The following is a 21531-nucleotide window of genomic DNA, read 5'->3' as shown; positions in this document are numbered from 1 at the left end:
GAACCAGGGGATTTCCTGTCCTTCCATCGCCTGGCACGAAGCAGTAATGTGAAAAGGCGAAGGGAAGGACACAGCGATCCCCGCACTAGCCAAGTACTGAGTAGACCGGGGCTGCGGCTAGCTCTGGGTGGCGGGGGTCCCCGCCCAAGGGCCGGAGGGAGCCGGGAGGACTGCCCTTGCGTTCCCTCCACGGCGCGGCGAGGTTGCGGTCTCTTTAAGAAGCGGAGCCCGGGATGGGGCGGCGCCCACGTGACCTGGCGCGGCCGGGGCTCGCGGAAGTGGTCGCGCCCGGGCGCCGGCACGGGCAGGCCGGGCGGGCCTGCAGCCGGCGCCGGGATGGTGCACCTGTACAACCTGCACCCGTTCGGGTCGCAGCAGGTGGTGCCCTGCAAGCTGGAGCCCGAGCAGTTCTGCGGCGGGGGGCGCGACGCGCTGTTCGTGGCTGCGGGCTGCAAGGTGGAGGCGTTCACGGTGGTCGGCCAGGAGCTGTGCCAGCCGAGGTGCGCCTTCTCCACGCTGGGCAGGGTGCTGCGCATGGTCTACAGCGAGGCGGGTGAGTGGTGGCGGGCGGGGCCTCCCCCGCGGTGGGCGCGCGCCGGGCGGCTGCTCGGGGGGCGCGGGAGGGACTAGGCACCTCACGGCACGTGCCGGTGGTCTCCGCGGGTCTGGCCCCTGTGCAGGGTGCGCGCGGGGGGCGGGGGGAGCGCGGAGCTGTGCAGTTGTCGTGGCAACGGTGCGGCGCGCCTGCGCCCCGCGCATCCTGAACCAGCGCCAGAAGAGCCCGTGACTGGGTTCCACTTCTGCGGGACACTTAGAAATTATTCTTGTAGAAAATTTCAAACACATACAGCAGTAGGAGTGGGGAGAATAGTATCCTAAATCTCACGGTACTCCTAGCTTCAAAAATGATCCCAAATCATAGCCAGGCTTTTTACGCCTGTACCTCTGTCGGCTTCTGACGGTTTTGAAAGCTCATGCTGTGTACTGATCTGTCTGTCTGTCTGGCTAATCTTATCCAATCAAGCTCTCAATCTGTCAATCTAGAACTTGATCTTAGACTTGCTCCCCACCTCCTCCCCAAACAGCTGTAGGAGCATCCACTCCTTTTTTTCCACCAGAAATGTGAAGCAATGCCAAGGGGGCACTGGGTGGGTGTGTCCCTATTTTAGAAAATTCCAATGTTTGAAAACAGATGCTTTTTTGGATTACATAAGCATTCATCCTAGTTTTTTTTTTTTTTTTTTTTAACTGTCTAGTAAACGTTGATTCCTACTTTTTGGAAGGATGTAAACTGCAGTATTCTTTGTGGAAAAGCTCAGAGGGCATAAACCTGGAGGATTGGCGATCTCCCTCTAATCCCTACTCTGTGGCTGATTCAGTTTGAGTTTATTGGAAACTTTGGGTCTTAGTTTCTTTTTTTAAAAGAAGTAAATTGAATTATTAGGTCAGTAATTTGCAGACATTGGGATTTTTGAGAGTCAGCTACAAACCATGGGACTTCCTTAGCATCTGGCTGTTCTTTTTGTCAAGTAAAGATGCCTATTTAAGAAAACCAAAGCCTTAATATTTACTGAAAGCATAGTTTATAAAAGAAGAGAACAGAAACTTTAACTTTATAAGCAGCTTACTATGCTGTCATTATTTTTTCATTTTGTCTAATGACAACATCAACTGGATCTTTCACAGCACTCCACAGACTTGTTTGAGAAACCAGTCATTTGGTCTGGAAGTTTCCTTTCAGCAGGAAGATACTGATTTTGTTATTTCTAACTCATCTCTATGGTTATACTCTTTACAGTATTGGGCGTTTTTCCCACAGTACCCTCTTTTAGGAATAGGTTTCTTGGTTTTACCTTCAAGAGTTCTATTGGGTGGCAAACTGTACAGTTTCGACTTACGTGTGTGTGTGTGTGTGTGTGTGTGTGTGAGAGAGAGAGAGAGAGAGAGAGAGAGAGAGAGAGAGAGAGAGAAAGAGAGACAGACATGAGAGAGAGAGAGACACAAGAGAGACAGACACACCATATATTTACAGAATTTGCCCCCATTCTTCAAATGGACATTTATCCTGAAATTCAAAGAAACCTCTGGTTTCAACTAGTGTTGATTCCTGGAATCCTTGGATGACCATTCTCTGTGCATCAAAATCACCTGAGAAGCTTAAAAAAAAAAAAAATAACCCCCGTGCCTGGACCACACCTTCAGAAATACAGTGTTGGTTTCTCTGGAGCGAGGCCACATTGCAGTGAGTCAGATGGTTAGCCAGGATTGAGAAACACTGACTCGAGCCACACTGGCTACAGGAGTCCACAAGTAGCCTGATAATTTTGTTTTTGAGGCCAAGAACACAAGGTTTTTTTGTAATCTCGTTGGCTGCCTCAGAGTTGAGGAGTCATGTGGATGGCATTGCATCTTGGGTCATGTAGCTCAAGGGTAACTTTCAATCTGCAGCTTAAACTTCACTTCTGGGTATAGCTTTAATTAATTCATGCTTAACTAAACTGGGGCTGGCTCCTGGATGTGCTGATAGCCAGAAAACCGTCTTCCACTCCGCAGTGTTTCTCTTTTGGCCCTTTCCCCCCATTAACAGTAAGCGGGTCCTCGAGATTTCTGTTCTTCGTTCTCAGTGTCCTCCTCTGTAGCAAATTTCCCCTTGTCAAAAATGGAAATAATTAATGTATTTACATTTACTTTAAATGCTTAGCAGGTCTCTTACCCAAGCAGAGGACAAAGCCACATGGTTGTTATCGCCTGTCCTTTAGTACAATCCCTAGCCCATTCACCTGCCCCACAACTTTTCTGAAGTATTAAAACATTCTGATGCTTCTGATGTCATTTTTATCATAGGAGTATGCCTTTTCTATAATCTGGTACTACTGTTTTTAATCAGGTTTGTCATCTTGCTGCATAGAAGGAAAAGTTTATTTTTTTAATTGCTTTTATTTTTTAAGTACATGACAGTGGAATGCATTACAATTCTTGTACACATATAGAACACAAACTTTCATATCTTTGTATATAAAGTATGTTCACACCAATTCGTGTCCTCATACACGTACTTTGGATAATGATGTCCATCACATTCCACCATCATTGTTAGCCTCCTGCTCCTTCCCTTCCCCTCCCACCCTTCTGTCCTATCTAGAGTTTGTCTATTCCTTCCATGCTCCCTCTCCCTACCCCACTATGAGTCAGTCACCTTATATAAGTTTACTTATTTTTAAAAATTAGTAATTCTTGCTTTAAAGTAAAAAAGACAATGATTTTTTAAATTTACTTAATGAGGACAGAAGCTATCATAGAGTAACATGAAGCACTGTTCACATTATGCTTAAAAATATTTAGTTGCCTTTTCTTATAAATGTTATCATCTCTACAGAGTCCTATAGACAGATCTCTCTTCCAACAGTTTGAGGCAGGGTGATTGAGAAATGAGCCCAAGGCCTTTGAGCTACTGAACCCAAGTTTAAATTCCAGCTCCTTTACCTGTGGGCTGTGTTGCCTTAGGCATATTATTTGGCTAGTCTGAGCTTCTCAGCTTCTGAACCTGTTCTATCTATAAAGTAGAAAAGAAGATGGATACCTTAAGGGGTGATTGTGAAGATTAACTTCTCAGCTCTGATCATGAGGCTTATTAGGGAGGTATGCTTGGCAAGAGCTAGTTCCTCATTTTCAGAACAAGTCCTTAAACCAAAAATATACAGCACAACATGGGCACTGCAGACTGTGAACTCTAGTTGACTTGTGACTCTGTCAACAAAACAGACATTTATTTATAGGTACATGAATAAAAAGCTTTTATTTTAAATAAACAAATATGCTTAGTTTTAAAATTTATTTACTAACTTGAATATCATACCCAAAGTATAGGTAACAAATGAAAACTAGATAAATTGGGCATGATAAAAGTTAAAGACTCTTGTGCACTAGAGACCCAGCAATAGACCAAACAGGCAACCTGTGGAATTGAAAGTATTTGCAAATCACACATTTTGATAAAGGATTAAGATCCTGAATATATTAAATAATTACAGTCCAACAGCAACAAAACAACTTGATTTAAAAAATGAACAAAGATGGGGCTGTGGTAGAATGCTTGCCTAGCATGCATGGGGCCCTGGTTTTGATCCCCAGTACTGCAATCAATCAGTCAATCCTGGTTTTGATCCCCAATACTGCAATCAATCAATCAATCAATCAATAAAAAAGAAAAGAAAAAAAAAAGTGGACAAAGAATTTGAATAGGTATTTCTCCAAGGAAGACATATTAATGGCCAAAAGCACATAGGTAATTAGGGAAATGCGAATTAAAACCGTGATGGGGTACCACCTCACACTTATTAAGATGGCTCTCATTTTAAGAAAATGGGGAGAAACTGGAACCCTTGTGCTTTGCTGTAGGAAAGTAGAACAGTGCAGCCACAGTGGAGAGCAGCAGGGAGGCTCTTAACCAAGAATTAGTGCCCCCCAGTTCCACTCCTACACACACACCCAGGAGAATCTAAAGCAGGGACTTGAATGGATATTTGTACACAAATATTCATAGCAGGATTATTTACAAGAGCCAAAAGGTGGAAGCAAATCAGGGACCATTACTTGGGACTATGTAAACAAGACCCAAAGCTTAGAAGCCGAGAAGGAAATGATATATACCTGACTAGAAAAATGAGCAGCTTATGTAAAGAGATGGACTTGCAGAGGAGAAACCAAGCATAGCTGACACAGGGAAACAGCCAGCTCTGTAAGTGGTCAGGAAACTAAATCCCACCCACCACCCGAGTCCAGGCTTCCCCAGTCAGAGTGTCAGAACTAGTGAAGCTGTGGGAAGCAGGCGTGTTCTTGTGGGGCTGCTGGAGACCTGCATTTCTGTCACCTAATTAGGGTAGTGTCCTGGCAGTACCTTCTAAAGTCTAAAATGCCTGCCCTTTGGCTCAGCTTTCTCACTTCTGGAAACCAAACAAATCCTCCAGCAAATGTATAGGCATAGACCTGTTTATTATTGAGTGGCAAAGAAGTACTGGAAATACTAGCATGTATAGCAGTAGGGGAATTGTTGACTAGATGATGGTTTATGTAGATTTAGCATGTTTTGCAGTTAATGGAAATGATGCTAGATATCCATGTGTGGACTTGGAGGGGAAGATTTATTGATTATTTTTGAAACTTGCGGAATGTTAAGCATATTTAAAGAAGAAGACAAAATACTTCCCTGGGATCCATGTTGATACAAGGGAAACTTGGACGGGCGCAGCAGGCTGCATGTTAAGGGGGCCTCAGGATGACCCCCCAGTGGGAGTTACGCCCTTCACTTTACACCACTTCACCATTTTGACTTCTTGCAACAAATATGTGCCTCTTTTATGAGTTAAAAAAATCTTATTCGTCAGCAGGTAAGAGAAAATGAGCTTGGCTTTGTATTCTATTTAGCATTCATCATCTTTCTGTTCCTCTGAGTTGTGCCTTGCAGGAAGGGGAGGGGATGATGTGTAAATTCTGTTAAGCGCAGGTCCTTAACTTACACCTAATTTTAACAAGCCCCCCCTAATTCTCTAGAACTGCCACATCCTTTTTGCAACAGAGCCGTGTTGGAGCTGTAGCGTCAGAGCTGTGCTGAGCACTTAGAGCTAATGTAGGGAATGGCAGGTAGAGTTTCTCTGTGTTACAGGGTAATGGGTAGGTTACCTAAGGACACTGAAGTGGAGAGTGGTTGTATTTTGGCACCTTAGTGCCTAATACAACTTAGAAATACACCTAGGATTCTGTTACTCAGGGTCTTTAGTTCCGCTATCTGTGTGTTCATTTCATAATAGTGAAGTAAGTGTAATTACAAATTCCAAGTGTGATCTCACTTCCTTTTCAGGAGACTACTTGGTAGCAATTGAAGAGAAAAACAAAGCCACATTTCTGCGTGCCTATGTGAACTGGAGAAGTAAAAAGACCGAGAACTCTCGTGTGTGCATTCGAATGGTTGGGCACAATGTGGAGGCACCCTTCAGAGAGACCTTCAGGGACCAGATGTCTATTGTTGAAATGCCCCTTTCTGAGGCCCCCTTGTGCATTTCCTGTTGCCCAGTGAAAGGAGACCTCCTTGTTGGGTGCACAAATAAGTTAGTGTTATTTAGTTTGAAGTATCAGATCATTGATGAGGAATTCTCAGTATTGGACTTTGAACGTTCTTTAATTGTACATATAGATTGCATCAGTCCTGTTGAAATTTCTTTTTGTGTTGGATATGTTGCTGTCATGTCAGACTTAGAAGTCTTAATCCTAAAACTGGAGTCGGACCCTAAAAATGGGGAGAGAGTTAATCACCATTCGCATAAGACCCACACTCCAGTGAAACACACAGAAGAAGGTAAGTAATGGATCTAACTTATTTCCTTGCTTTAGGCAAGGAGAAAACGTTCACTTTTGACAGTCTCTAAAAAACTCTAGCCACGTTATTTACAGATTGAGTTATTCCTGTTATGTCAAATTTGTCTCTATGACATGGCTGTCTGTGTCTTATTCTGCAGCATGTGTGTGTATTTCCACATGTGTGTGTCAATATAAGTAATGGAACACCTGCAGCTAGATGAGGGTTTCTAGTCCTCATTCTCATCTTTACTAATGGAATGACATCGGGTAACACCATCTCTGGCTCAGTTTCCTCAGGTATACAAGGGGATGATGATACCTGTCTCGTCGCCCTTTATCAGTTGTGAGAAATAAATGTGCAAGTGCCCTGTAAATGTGGGACATGTGTGTGTAGAAATAAAATTGCTATGTCTACTGAATTGGTGGGAGGATATTGTGAAATCTAATTTTCTTTCAAACAGGTAGAGTAGTGCTTGAAGTTAAATTCTCTTGTTTTATTTTTTTTAAGGCACTGGCAATAAAACTTCACAGCTTGAGACAGATGATTTTGTGATCTGCCAAAAGCCCATGGAACTTCTTGGTGAGAAGAGTGAGCAGTCTGGGCTGTTGGTCACGCTGGAGTCCACGGGATGGGCTGATGAAAGCACAAAATACTCCCACGTTCAGCACCTGCTCTACAGGTATCCAAGCTTGTTGATCACCAGTGTTTAGTGCGCATGGGCCTCCTTCAAGTACAGGGAACTTAGTTTTTTCCCTCTTTTTCAACCCGCAGACGTTTTACTCCTGATATCTCGTTCTACAGCCCGTCTGATGAAATCAAGTTGCACTCCCTTCACCTGCTCCCCATTTACCACACAGGTACAAGTGGCTGCAGTGCACTGTAGAGGGGACAGGGCTGGGGCAGGAGGGGGACCAGCGCAGGTTCCGGATTGGGGTCTTCCACTGGGTCCCTATGGCCCTGGACAAATCCTATGAGTGCTACAGAGTTTGCTGGCAGTGATGTCATGGAGAGGGCGGGATGTTACCCTTTTGGAAAGTCTCTGGGACCAGAACAGCAAATCTGGAGCTTGTTAGAGCTGAGGTGTATCTGGGTTCCAGACGCGGGTTTCACAGTTCCTTCTGATGACCTTGTGAACAAGGTGGGGAAATATGGACTGGATGGAAATCCCTTCAAAGCAGTGGTTTTCAACCTGGATATTTTAAAAATTGCAGATGCTGAGGCCCTTTGAGCTGGAGATTCTGATTTCATCAGTCAGTGTCGGGGCCCAGGCATCAGTATTTCTTAAATGCTTGCCAGGAGTCTAATGGCGTCCAAGATTGAGAACCACCAGTCGGCTGTGTCCTTGGTCAGGGCCTGTTTAGCTTCTTTAGCTGTTGTTTAGAAAAAGGTATGAGAATTATTCTAGTTCAGTGTCTTTGTAACTCCACTTATCTTTGTCGTTTAGTAAACATTTAATGAATATCAACTGTGTCGAGCCTTGTGCCAGGTACTGGGGAGCCAGCGAAGCCCGAGTAGGCAGTGTGCTAGCCCTGTGGGTTACCACCCAGTGGGGCAGACACTAACTGAACAGTCACAAGATCACACTGAGATGAGTGCTCTTGGGGAGGAATCCCACTGTGAGAGCCTGTAACCAGGATCCAGAAAGCTTTCCCGAGGCAGAGGGTGAACTGGGTGCCTGGGAAGTGCAGGGTGGTGCAGGGCAGGGGGGGGAGCTGCAGGCGAGGAAGTAGCAGAGGCTCTGTGGTGGGGGGAGAATCTCATGTTTGAGGAACTGAGAGAAGCAAGACCAGGGAGCGTGCAGCAAGGAAGAGGGTGGGCACAAGGCTGGAGACCAGACAGGACCAGGAGCCACGTTAGAGAGTCAGTTCTTTAACTCAGTGAGCTTCCCAGAGCACTTGGAACAAAAACTCCCAATGTGTCCATGGGCACCGTGACCTAGCTCTGAACTCGTCCTGTCTCACTCTCAGCCCACTGATTGTTCTCTGTCTGTGGAGGAGATATGCCCAGTGAACTTCCTTCCTCAGATAGGCCAAGTGCATTTTTGTGTAAGCTCTGTTAATTCCTGTTCCAGGTTTAGAAGGTACTTCCCTCAAATCTTGTAGGATCACATTCAGGCCATTCAATGCACAGCTTAAATGTAACCTCACCACTGGGGATGTCCCTGACCCCTCAGTTTAAGTACCCTTGTCCTCATACTGTGGAATTTTCTTGTTTGTCCTCCATTCCAAGTCCCATCACTAGAACGCAGCCTCTGCAGGCAGTTGCTGTGTCTTGTGCTCTATTGTGTCCCTAGAATTCAGGACAGCAGCACTTTCGGTAGGTATCTAATGAATACTCACCAAATGGACAGATGGGTGGATGGGTGGTATGTGTGAGCTGGGCCCTAGAGGAGGGGAGAATTTTTAGAAGATGTGAGGTTCTGATAAGATGTTACCTAAGGAAATGAACACATGCAGAATATAAAATTAGGTTTGTTTGGACATTAATGAGCAGTTTGCTTGGCTGGAGCCCAACATGTGTAGGGAAGAAGAGGGAGGGAAAACTGGACAATTGACTTTGGACTTTGGCCAGTTGCAGAGAGTACAGAATTGGGCTTTTTACACTAATAGATGTCCTTGAAGGGTGTCAGTAAGAGGAGTATTTGGGGGGGGTGTACTTTGGTTATGAATGATTTCCAGCAGTTAGTGAGAAGACAGTACAGTGAGCCTCTGTGTGCCCATGACAGTTTCCATAGTGATACCCGTGCCCGTCGCCTGCTCAGATCAGGCTATTTGATGTAAACCCTAGTGTTGATAGCATTTCATCTTTAAAATTTCAGCATGTCTCTAAAAGGAAAGGATTCTTTTACTTAAACTCACAAGTACCATTTCACATTTAAAAATTCATCAGGTATCTAGTCAATGTTCAGAGTTTTTTGATTGCCTAAAATTTTTTTCTGTAATTCTTTTGTTTGAATCAGGCACATAAATAAGTAAGGTCCATACTCTGCAATTGATGGCGGTCTTTTAAGTCTCTTAATACTTAGGTTCTTCCTTTTTATCCTCTTTTCTTTGTAATTCATTTAGCAAGGAATTGAACTGTTCCTGTAAAATTTCCCACAACCTGAATTTTGCCAGTTGACTCCTCAGTGTTATTTAACATGCTGCTGTGTCCACAGTATTTCCATGTGAGTTGGTAGTTAAATCTGCACCATCCTGTATGCCTCAGCCACATTGCTATTGAACACTTGAAATATGACTAGTGTAAGTTGAGATAGACTGTAGGAGTAAAATACACCCTAGATTTTGAAGAATTTGTACAAAAATATATAAAATATCTCCTTAATGTTTTTGTTTATTGCTTGTTCAAATGATAATATTTTTAATGAGTTGGATTAACACAATATTACTAAAAATTCACCTGTTTTTACATTTTTACTTTTTGTGTGTGTGTGTGGGGGGGGGAATTGAACCCAAGAGTGTTTTACCACTGAGCCACATCCCCAGCCCCTTTTATTTTTTTATTTTGAGACAGGATCTTGCTAAGTTACTAAGGGTCTCACCAGGTTTCTGAGGCTAGTCTTTATCTTGTGATCCTCCTGCGTCATTCTCCCAAATTGCTGGGATTATAGGCATGTGCCAACACACCTGGCTCTTTTTACTTTTTTTAAACTATGATTGCTAGAAAACTTTAAATTACAGATGTGGCTCACATTATATTTTGTTTTTTAGAGAGAGAGAAATTTTTTTAATATTTATTTTTCAGTTTTCAGTGGACACAACATTTTATTTTTATGTGGTGCTGAGGATCGAACCCAGTGCCCCGCGCATGCCAGGTGAGCGCATTACCGCTTGAGCCACATCCCCAGCCCACATTATATTTTATATTTCTATTAACCATGATGGTGTAGACTCAGGCTTGATCAGAATAATAATAATAATAATAATAATAATAATTATTATTATTATTATTATATTTTTGTAACCCAAGTATATCTGTTGGAAAGCTTGTGGTCATCGGGTGGATTTTTGTGTGATGTTAGCAGTCATTGATGATTAATTTAGTTCTGTTCATTTATTAGGGGTCCCAAAATGGTGATATTCTAATTTTGTCACTTCTTTTTCAATTCTTACTGGTATTTTTCCATAAAGAACAACTTCCCCTTAGCAACTCTTTGGTTACCCCTTGAAACAGTTTGCATAGAAAAGTTGAGGTATGGATTCTCTCCCCTTTTCTGACTGGCTTCATGGTATTTATTTCTTTCATTTTTGAATGCAGGTTCGCTTACTTCTGATGGAAAAAATTTGTCTCAGGAAAAAGAGTTGCTGAGTCTCTTTTGCTTTTTCTCCCTACCTCATGTGGGCTATCTCTACATGGTTGTCAAGTCTGTTGAATTAATGTCAATCTACCAATACCCTGAGAAGTCTCAGCAGGCCGTGCTCACGCCACAGTTTTTACACGTCATCACAAGGTACTATTGCAGTTTACTTGCTGGCCTTTGAGTCACTTATTTTTCTGTAAGTGCTGAGGTGCTGTCTAAATCTTAAATGAGAATCATGTGAAGCAGAATAGAGCATTGGAAGTTCATACATTATATCCATCTTTGCAAATCTGTCCTGATGGCCTGTGGCTGCCTTTCCAGTGTTAAAGAGTTGGACTCTGGCTTGTCTTTGTTTTTTTTCCTTAGACTGGATGGGTATCTTTGTGAAACCTGTGGGAACCAGTCTAAGGTTCCTCATAAAGGAGATTTTAATGGGGAATTCCAGTGGGAGTGAATGGGCCAGTCAAGACATCTCTTCAGGTTCCTTGCAGATTTCCTTTTCTCATTTCTGTCATATTCTTTCAGTGTGAATCAAGTTATTTCAAGTGGTTTAGAACCGTGAAGGGACAGAAAGATGATCTGATTCCACCCCCTGATTGGTATAGATGGGAAGTGTTCACAGTGAGGTCAGATGAGTGTTCGCCAAAGTCAGGCACTGGTCAGTAGTAGTTGTCTTCTCTGTCGTCTTGCCCCAGTATGCTGGCATGTACACTGGTTCTGGAGCAGGAGTTTGATCTCATTTCCTTTTATCTCAATAGCAAGTGATGCTTTGGGTTCTATTTCCTGTTTTTGGAGTTCAGATTATATTGAGGGCACTGTTTTGGACCCTCTGGCCAAGCAACCATGAATAAGGTACACCATCTACTAAAACAGTGTAAGAGGGGAGCAGAGACACATAAAGGGGGCACATACACTAGGGGATTTTTGGAAAATATCTTAAAGCTTTGTGAAACTGTAGTTTGTACTGGGAGTACTAGGGGAAGTACTTTTGACTAGGTCCCATGGGGCTGGTTCAGATAGATGGTTGTATTTGAAGCTAGACCTCAAGTTAGTTAGAATTCGATGAGTGGAAATTAGAAAAGATGGGTTATTATAGGTAGAGGGAAGACTGTAAACAAAGGCTATGGTTAGTTTTTTGGAAACATTGGTACTTAATTGCATAGGATGGTGATTTTTTTTTTACTGGGCAGTAAACCAGAATCTCCAGCAGGTGCTACAGTGAATCCAAACTGCATAGAAGCCACGTGGGGACTCTGATCCTCTCCTGGGGGGCTGCCTGCCTCTCCTTCTGAATTCTAGTACTAGGAGAAACACCGTCCTTGGGAGTATGTTTCTAAAGTGAACATCGTGGAGGGAGCTAGTCGCCCCAACTGTCAGGGTGCAGTGATGTTCTTAACTAGGAAGAAGCTGAAGAGGACATAGGTGGTGGGAGTAATGCATGAGTGTGCACTCGGGGCTTTCAAATTAAACTGAGGAATTCTTCAACATTTTAAATGGATAAAGTGATATGACCAAAGTATAGCATTAGGAAAATTAATGGTGGCCTTTATGGAGGTTGGATTGACGTTGATAAATAAGCTGTCAGGATTCTCAGGAAAGGATGCCAAGAGGCTGGGGCTGAGCGAGGCAGCAGCAGTGAGAGGAGGAGGAGTGGATGGGAGAGGATACACATACACAGGAGAGTTGCTTGGGGTCTTGGAATGATGGGGATAGGGGAGGCATGAAAATCCCCATCAGGGCTTCAAGCCTGATTTTATGAAAGAAAGGCAGCTGAGATGTGGGGACAAAAGAGTTGCCTGGTTTAGACATTTGGGTTTGAGATGCTATTGGAATATTAAGAAGAAATGCTAACTAGGCTTTTGGACACATAGAGAACTATAGGTAAGGGTAAAGAGGACAGCGGAGAAGTTTATTACCATCAAAAACGAGATGCCTCTCAAAGCAGGGTGTATGATCCCAAGGGTGTGTAGACAGAGAGAAGTCATCTCAGAACCAAACTCTGGTGAAGGTTCCAAGAGCCAGAGGAGGAGGAGCTTGAAGGCTGCAGAGGAACCTAGGAAACTGCAGCATCTCAGAAGCCAAGGAGCGGGGAGAGAGAGAAGGAAGGAATAGAAATGTTACATTCTGCCCTCAAGTGCGAAGACCGCCCATCGTTGCAGTGACAGTGAGTGGATCCCCAAATTCATGCCTCTCTTCTACGTCTAAGTCGGGAAGTAATTTGGAATGCTGAGTCCAGAAACAGTATTAAGAGGGTTTGAAGGAACTTTGAATTTCTGGGTTTTGACTACCTCCAGGTTGGAAATCATTGGGGCTTTTCTTAGTATCAGCACCAAAAGATACTCTGATAGCATTAATTTGACTGTGGAGCCATTAGACATTGGAATAGTAGTTGTTTTGAGTAAAGTCAGATTCTTACTAAGGATCTCGTGAACTCCTATTTTTTTAAGTCATTTAAAAAAAAAGAACTCAATTTTATATTTTTAAATTTTATCTAGTAGATACATATTTTAGAAATACCTTGTGCCATAAGTTTTTGTCTTGAAAAGTTTCTGGAAGATAGGTGTGCTTACGTGTATCTCTAAAAACAGTTTCCTTTCGTTTTTTTTTTTTTTTAAGGATCAAGGGACAATATAAAATCATGTAAAACACCAATCTTACAGAAATGTGTGTGTTGGAAAGCCCTTCTCAGGCTCACACACCAGAGTCGGCGCTGCCAACAGACAGTATGCACTGGTCCGGCTTTTCTTTTGCGCTGCTGTGAGTTACTTGGTAGAAGTGGATCACACTCCACCACTGGTCAGCAGCTTACAGTTCTACTTGGCAGCTTACCTTGGACATCTTTCCAGCTTTCACTGCCCATTTCAGTTAATTTTATTCTTCTATTAAACTTCTGCTCCGGTTGTTGGTATTCAGCAACAGCCAACAAGCTGGATCACCAAGCCGGGTTATGGTAGGCAGAAGTGAGTCACAGGCCCCTGCGTCTTCACCTCCAGACCCCAAGGCCATTGCTGTTTGTGGTCGTAGCTGTGGTCACTGCCATTCTGACTGCGGGAGCTTGCTTTGCTCCCCATTCTCTATCTGCTTCTCGAGGTTGCTAACTGCTCCAGATTTGTAAGTGCTGGTGCTGCTGTCCCGGTCACTGGGATGACTCCAGAGGCCATTTCCACTGTGGAAATGGACAGTGGCAGTGGGCTGAAGCAGAGGTGGAAGTGCCAGCAGCTGGAGAGCGTCCTGGCTGAACCTGTTACTGCTGTTGTGCAAAGTCTCCCAACTGTGACAGGGCGGGGTACCTTCTCTGGTGAAGAAGCCCTTCTGCTCTAGAGGTCCTGTTAGGTGTGCTCTGGTCCTTCACTTGATTATGCCAAGGTGTTCATGGTGACTTCTGCTTTATAGTATGTTTTTAAAAGTCTTGTGTTCCCTCTACAAGATGTATTTGGTAGCAATTTCTCAGTAAATGGTTAGCTGCTTTAATGTCAATATTGGTGTTGATGACATCTGGCTCTATTGGAGCCTGGGATCTAATTGGCTCAGGCCTGTGCCAGAATGAACCTTGCTCTAGGCTTTAAAGCACATCTGAGATGGCTTCAGTCTCATTTTCGGTTTTACTATTGATTTGAGTGTCAGTCTAAGCTGGGTGCCCAGCTCGATCCAGGTGGAATTTCATCCTGCGATGGGTGGGGGAGTACAACCGTCAGGAACAGGTTCTAATCTTCGCCTTGATAGTCACCCATCTATACCTTGGGCAGAGCCGGGGACATCATGTTGTCTGGAATGAGGACATTGACCTGGATCCATGGTTGTTCCCCAGGGTGTACGTCACTCACACAGGGAGCTTTATAGAAATATGCATGTCTAGGTTTGGCCCCTGGAGATTCTGCTTCAGTAGGGCTGAGTGGGGCCCAGGAGTGCCGAGACACTCTGCTTCTCCAGAAGCTTCTCCCTTGTCAGCATTACCAGTGCTCATGTCTTTTCCTATTCCTGCCATTGCTCTCTGCCTGCGCAGCCCTCCCCATGGTGGTGGGCATGCTGGCCCTCGGCCTCCACTTTACTCAGTGCCCATCTCCTCTTCCTCAGCAACAACCTACAGTGCTTCACAGTGCGGTGCAGCGCAGCGGCCGCTCGCGAGGAGGACCCGTACATGGACACCACCCTGAAGGTGAGCACGGGCTCATGGTCACAGGGAAGACTTGGGATCACAGGGGAACACGAGGTGCTTGCAGATGTGCTCCTGGGCCTGAGCCTGGTGAGGACCTTGAGGCTGCCTTATTTATTGGGTCAGAACTTCGGGGTGTTACACAGTAAGCACTTTGCAATTTGTGGTTCAGCTGACAGTCTTTAAGATTGCTTATGAGCATTTCCTTCACAGTTGTTTAGTACATAGTTTTTTTTTTTTTAAAGAGAGAGGAGAGAGAGAATTTTTTAATATTTATTTTTCAGTTTTTGGTGGACATAACATCTTTATTTCATTTTTATGTGGTGCTGAGGATCCAACCCAGTGCCCCGCGCATGCCAGGCGAGCGCCTTACCACTTGAGCCACATCCCCAGCCCATAGTACATAGTTTTTAAAGTTTGAGGAAGAACATGTGTAATGTAACCTCAGAGAGAGGATATCATGCCTCTGTATACTATAATTTTTTATTCTAAACAAATATCGGTTGCAGTTGTACAGAGCTATTAATAGAACAGTCCAGATAGCAATATACTCAGAGCACAACATTGAAGAAGATGCATTAAAATGATTTGTTTATACTATTATCAGATATGCCTAAAATTCTTTATTTATTTTCCAAGCACTCGGGAATCTTCTATACTTAGTCTAGAAGTTAATGGATATATTAGATCAATAATCTCATTTTTGGTAAGAAGTTGTATGCTTAGTCTTAGAAAAGCACTTACCCACAAAATAAGTGTAGGCAATTTCAGCCTGATCTTCTGACCCTGAATTTCTTTTCTCAAAAATACACTCACTGATTATTTGCATAATTTTCATTTATGTTATTTTACCTCTGAAGTATAAGCTATTTAAATAGATATTTGTTATGAAAACACATGCTGTGCTGCAAGAAACCCCCAAATTGTGATGACCCATTTTTCAGAAGGTAGCTCATGTCTGCCTGGCACCTGAAGCTCACAGCCAGGCTGTGTTAACCAGCGGATGCCCAGGGTGACTGAGGTGCTCGGGCTGCAGTTGCTGTGGCCCAGCTTGTGATAAGTGATTGTGTTTTGTGGAGGGTGGGCTCTGGGTTCTCAGTGACTTCTGTCGCCTAGGCCCACCTGGCGTTTCCTGGTGCTTTCCAGGTTTTCTGAGTGCCTTCAGCTGCCTGGGAAATGGAACCACGGATTCTACATGCTTCTTGAGCATGAGACGCATGCGTGGGCTTTTCAAGTAGGACATTATTTATAAGATAAGGGGTATTTCCCCAGTAAAAATGGAAAGAAGACATAGATGAAAAATCTTCTGTTCTCTGTTTTTCATCCTTCTCTTCTCTCCACCTGTCTTTTCAACCCTCAGAAAGACCTGGACTCACATGGGGTGGTGGTACAACTTGGGCTACTTGATAAATTGAAGTCAGATCAAACTACTTTAGAAAACAGTCACAATGCCATGTCTTCCTAGGGTATGAAACCAGAGGGAAGGAAAAGGAAGAGAGAAAGGGAAGGGTGGCAGCTGGTGGGGTGCTGCCTGGAGGCCAGTGAGGTGGGAGAGGGGAGGTCAGTGGTGATCCCAACGCATGGCACCCCTTTCCTGCTACTCCACCAACTCTCAAATCCTCGACGCCACCTGAATGAGCACACAGCCCAGCCCACTGGCTGACTCAGGCTTTGGAAGCTGAAAAAGAATCCACAGCTTCAGGGTCTGGTCTGAAGTGCTGTGTGGTTGTGTAGTTGTGTATGTGTGTGTTACTGGGAAGTGAGCCCAAGGCCTCACTCACGAAAGCATTCCCAGCCCTTCTTGTATTTTATTTTGAGACAGGGTCTCCCTGCGTTGCTCAGGCTGGCTTTGAACTTGAGTTCAAAGTGTCCTGAGTGGTGGCCACTGTGCTTGGCTGGGGTTCTGGCTTTCCTAACTAGCCAAGGCCCACTTAACTATTTTTATGAATGAAAAAATAAATCTAGATGTTTTCCCACCGCTTTGCACAAAGGGATGACAAAGATGGCCTCAGAGGCTAAATAGCGTTATTGAAGGAGAAGGGGCAGGGATCTCTGCAGAAATCTCTTCTCCAGAAATCTCTTCCATTATCTTTGTTATCCATTCTCCTTGACTCAGTCCCTGCCTGTTCCAGGGGCGAGCAGTCAGGTTCATCCAGACATAAAAGCATTTTTTGTTGTTTTTTTTTTTGAATGGGGGATGGAACCCAGGGCCAGGACTTTACCACTGAGTTGCATCCCCAGTTCTTTTCCTTTTGAGACAGGGTCTTGCCCAGTTGCTCAGAGTGGCCTTGAACTTGCACAAGCATTTCTTGCACACATCCACCCGCAGAAAACAAAACAAAACAAAATACAACCATTTTATACACTTCATGCTGCAGAAGACCCTTCTATAGTGTCTGACCTTACCCGTTTGGTACACCCGGAGCCACCACCAGTAGTGGGCAGGTTGTCAACCAGGGCTGCTCTCCTCAGGGGCTCCTGCAGTTCAGTCTGCATTTAGTCAGCAGCCAGAACTGAGTTCGTTGATTCGTTGATTGAGTAGCTCTATTAAATAGATGGTTGATTACATAAACTCCTCACTCTCTTAGGAATAGGAATTCAGATTTTTGGGAGATTGTGGGGAGTGGAACATATTTTATCAGACAAGCAGACTCATGTTTGAAGGTCAATGTTCATGCACTTTGTTCCTGGTTACATTTGTGATTTTTTTTTCCTTCCCTAGGCTTGCCCACCTGTCAGTTTGGATGTCTGTGCTTTAAGAATACAGCTTTTCATAGGCTTGAAAGCCATCTGTCACTTTAAAAACCACATCATACTCTTGACCAAAGCAGAGCCTGAGGCTGTTCCTGAGAGAAAAGAGTCACCCAAGAGGCTTCTGTAAGCATCCCCCACCCCAGATACTCCTTCCTATGTCTGGGATGAATCTTACCTGGTATATTTTGTGTGTGTCTTACTTTATCTTTTTTTAAAATCAAAACTTGGAATGATCAGCTGGCTTTTCTATGATGTTCTTTTTCTGGATGAAATTAAGGAGGTTCTAAGGATCTCTGTGATATCCTTTATAATTCACCATGGAACTTTCAAAAGAAAATGAATTATAAAATACTTTCAGTAAAAATCAGGGGTATTTTAGAAAAGGATTTAAAAACATGCTTTTCTGTATAATTAAAGGGAAAGACAGAGCCTGTGCTCCTAAGCCAAGACTACAAGGCTTTTTGCTGTTTTTTTTTTTTAACCTTTCAGCAATTGCATTTTTAGTTACTGAATGTTTTCTAGTATTGGCAATTAAGAACATGTTTCTCACCTGAAAACATACCCATGATCTTTAGATAATTGTATATCTTCCTTAAAATAAAATTGTATTTTTAGCTGGACATGGTAGTGCATACCTGTGATCCCAGCCACTTGGGAGGCTGAGACTGGAGGACGGCAAGTTCAAGGCCAGCCTCAGTAATTTAGCAAGACCCTGTCAAAATTGAAAAAATTGCATTTTCATAACATTAATTTCTAGTTAACTCTTAGGTTTTCTGCTTTCACATTGTTAAGAGTAGAACACTTAGTTCCACACTGCTAATGCTTCTATTTGATGTTTTCAACATTGTAAATTTAGTAGTAAGGAATATAATCTAATATGAACATTCCTCTAAGAAAATTTTAATTAGGGAAGAAATCCATTGGAGTGAGTGAGCATCTAGTGTATTTCAAGTCCAACACAGGTGTATATTTTTAACATGCATTTTTATTTTTTTAATTGTTTGTGCCTATACTTTGTTCCACTAGCAGGATATGGTCACATTCTAAGCATGCATGCAATAGACTGAGACTGACAGATCCTAAAAGCTTTAGGGTGAGAAGAGAACCGATTTGTAATGATGCACATTTGACATTTTTAAAGTATTTTTAAATGATTTTTAAAATTTTAATTTATTTGAAAATCCATTTGATCAAAAATTCTCAAATAGGGCTGAGGTTGTGGCTCAGTGGTAGAGTGCTTGCTTAGCATATGAAAGGCACTGGGTTTGATCCTCAGTACCGCTTATAAAAGCATAAATAAATTAAATTTAGGGGGCTGGGGTTGTGGCTCAGCAGTAGAGTGCTCGCCTAGCATGGGTGTGCTCGCCTAGCATGGGCGGGATCCGGGTTTGACTCTCAGCACCACATAAAAATAAAGGCATTGTGTCAAAAAAATAAAAAATAAAAAAATAAATGAATTTTTAAAATTCTCAAATATTTTATATTGAAGAAAATGCCTCACAGTGAAAGCAAGAGTTAATAATATTGTGCCTTAAATCTTAAAATCATGAGTCTTCTGCATTTTCCCAGCAGTATAAATGTTTTGTGTTTACATTGTTTCTTTAGATTTATGGCCTAGGGCTTGTGACTTGACTCCTGACAGCCACCTGCAGGAGAGAGCCAGGCACAGGAACTTTCATAGCCTGCAGGAGTCTTGCTGGTTGTTTTGAGCTTATTGCTCATTTGAGCATACTTGAAGAGTGAATTGGAAGCAACTGGGTTATCCATACATGATAGTTACAGACTACTGAATGCTGTAGGCCTGTGTAGTATTGTGAAGTAGTGTTCAGTGAAGATCGACTATACAGCTAAGCACTGAAGAAAATACTGAAAGTTATGTCATGGTTGTCAATATGGTACCTGATACTCACCATTTAAAAATAACATGTTTTATCTTATAGTTCTTATCCTTTGTTTTGCTTTTAGTTCTAGGAAGGATACCAGTGTTAAGAACAGAATACCTCCCGCAGTCGAGGCTGGGTGGAATTTGTACATTGTGAATACCGTCTCGCCAATGCAGCTCTACAAAGAAATGGTAACTTTTTCAGACTTTTGATTCTTATTTGTAGAAATGTAGAATGAAATCGATGATCACACATTGATTCTAATGACCATGCATTCAGGATGCCACAGACACCAGCGTCCAGGCTCTGACAGGGGAGTGTGTATCTTTCTTGGCTTTGTTGTTTTCAGTTTTGACATGTGAGAAGCAACTAGAAATTCCCTTCATTAAAATCAAAAGTCCTTTATTCATCCCACTCTCCAAAGAGGATCATGTGCCAGTCTAAACATCCATAGCCTTTGGCTTTGACTTTGAACCCTAGTAAAAAGAACCATGAATGGAGGTGAAAAGAACCTAAGACCATTTATCCCTATTTCATTATTTTTTCTTTGGAATGTCATCATAGTGTCCTGGGCACTCAGCCCCTGCACTGCAGCTCCATTGACCTTGAAGGGGCCAGGATCGAGCATCCTCATTCCTGTTCTAAGAGTAACAGCTTTTGCTCATCCCTAATGATTTTTTTTTTTTTTTTTTTTTTTTTTTTTTGGTACTAGGAACAACTCAGGGCCTCAATCAGGCGAGGCAGGTGCTCTACCACTGAGCTACATCTCCAGCCTACCCCACTCCTGCATTTTTTTGACTTTTATTTTGAGACAGGCTCTCCCTATTTTACCCAGACTGGCCTCAAATGTGTTATCCTCCGGCCTCAGCTTCCTGGGTAACTGGGATTATAGGTGTGTGAGATCATGTCCAGCTTCCTGTCATTTATAACTCTTTATTTTGAAATAATTTTCAAACTTAGAGAACATTCCAAGAATAAGACTAATGCAGAGAAAACCTGTTCATTCCCCACATAAATTCACCCACACCAACATTTCACCCATTTTCTTCTCTTTCTCTTTGTACTCTTGTGCTCCCATTCATTGGGAAGAATATTTAGTACCCTATAGCCTTTTGTCCCTGAATACATCAGGGTATATTTCCTGAGAATCAGAATATTCTCTTGTGTAACCATAGTGTAGTCTGATGCTTCAGTAAACTTTACCTTGATATAATACGTAGCTTGTGGATCATATTCTGGTTTTTCAACTGACCCAGTAATGGTGTAAAAGCACCCCCAATGCCCTTCAGCCCAGGATGCAGTCTAGGGTCAGGGGGTGTATTTAATCATCATGTCACTTTAGCCTCTTTGGATTGGAATATTTGTATAGCCTTTCTTTTTATTTTATGACATTAACATTTTTTGAAAAAACACGATTTTCCCCCTCTACCTTTTTTTATATTTGAGAGAGTTCTGCATTTTGGGTTTTATTAGAGTTTCTTTCATGATTAGATTCAGGTGATGCATTCTTAGAATATTGCATAGATGGTGTGTTTTATTAGGGTGTCACAACTCTAGGTGCAGGATGCCCATCTGCCCCTCACTGGAGACATTAATTTTGGTAATCTGGTCAATGTGTTGCCTGATTTGTCCCTGGCATTTTGGTGGGGTGGCTTAGGAGGGAGCATGCATTGGATTTTTTTTTTTTTCCTTTAGTGAGTTGAAGGTATGAGAAATCCAGATGTGGGAGTTGGAATCAAGTGGGCAGTTGGAAATGTTGATCTAGAGCTCAGAATAAGATGAGTAAGCTCTGGCTGAGGACAGACATTTGAAATTAATTTTATAAATAACACTTCACACAGTAAAGAAAAAAGTGTTCAAACAATAGCAAAGGACACATGATATCAGTTGGCCCTTGTGGTCTCCTATTTGACCTCCCCGGACACAGTGATCATATCCCAGTTTGGTGTTTATTTCCAGAGATATCCTGTGCAGCTGTGTCAGCACGTGTGTTGTTTTGTAAAGCACATGACTGGAAGCAGACTACCTACTTTGTTGCTTTACATTTTTTCTTAAAAAATACCTCTTTTTGATATCACTGCATATC

General features: G+C 42.9%; 1 protein-coding gene across 7 annotated transcripts in view; it reads left to right on the top strand.

Moving 5' to 3' along the window:
- The first annotated feature begins 271 nt into the window (after nucleotides 1–271).
- Nucleotides 272–21531, top strand: part of Hps3 (HPS3 biogenesis of lysosomal organelles complex 2 subunit 1) — a 34699-nt gene continuing 13439 nt past the window's right edge. For 3 of the 7 annotated variants that reach the window (XR_006849107.2, XM_046431673.2, XM_058574921.1), the window contains exons 1-8: nucleotides 272–553; nucleotides 5858–6352; nucleotides 6863–7034; nucleotides 7127–7212; nucleotides 10613–10805; nucleotides 14730–14811; nucleotides 17531–17685; nucleotides 19528–19636. Coding sequence is in view for 4 of the 7 variants with exons in the window: in XM_046431673.2 (XP_046287629.1) it covers nucleotides 337–553; nucleotides 5858–6352; nucleotides 6863–7034; nucleotides 7127–7212; nucleotides 10613–10805; nucleotides 14730–14811; nucleotides 17531–17685; nucleotides 19528–19636 (1509 nt within the window). In the remaining 3 variants the exon portion in view is untranslated. The remainder of the gene's footprint in view (nucleotides 554–5857; nucleotides 6353–6862; nucleotides 7035–7126; nucleotides 7213–10612; nucleotides 10806–14729; nucleotides 14812–17530; nucleotides 17686–19527; nucleotides 19637–21531) is intronic. The other 4 variants (XR_006849105.2, XR_006849106.2, XM_046431671.2 and 1 more) reach the window with 2 other exon arrangements.

Source organism: Marmota monax, unplaced genomic scaffold (assembly GCF_021218885.2).
Source record: "Marmota monax isolate L192 unplaced genomic scaffold, Marmota_monax_Labrador192_F-V1.1 WCK01_AAM20220418_F8-fsc00022, whole genome shotgun sequence".
NCBI classification, from domain to species: domain Eukaryota; kingdom Metazoa; phylum Chordata; class Mammalia; order Rodentia; family Sciuridae; genus Marmota; species Marmota monax.
The sequence above is the reverse complement of the archived record's forward strand: the minus strand, read 5'-3'. Positions and strand labels throughout refer to the sequence as shown.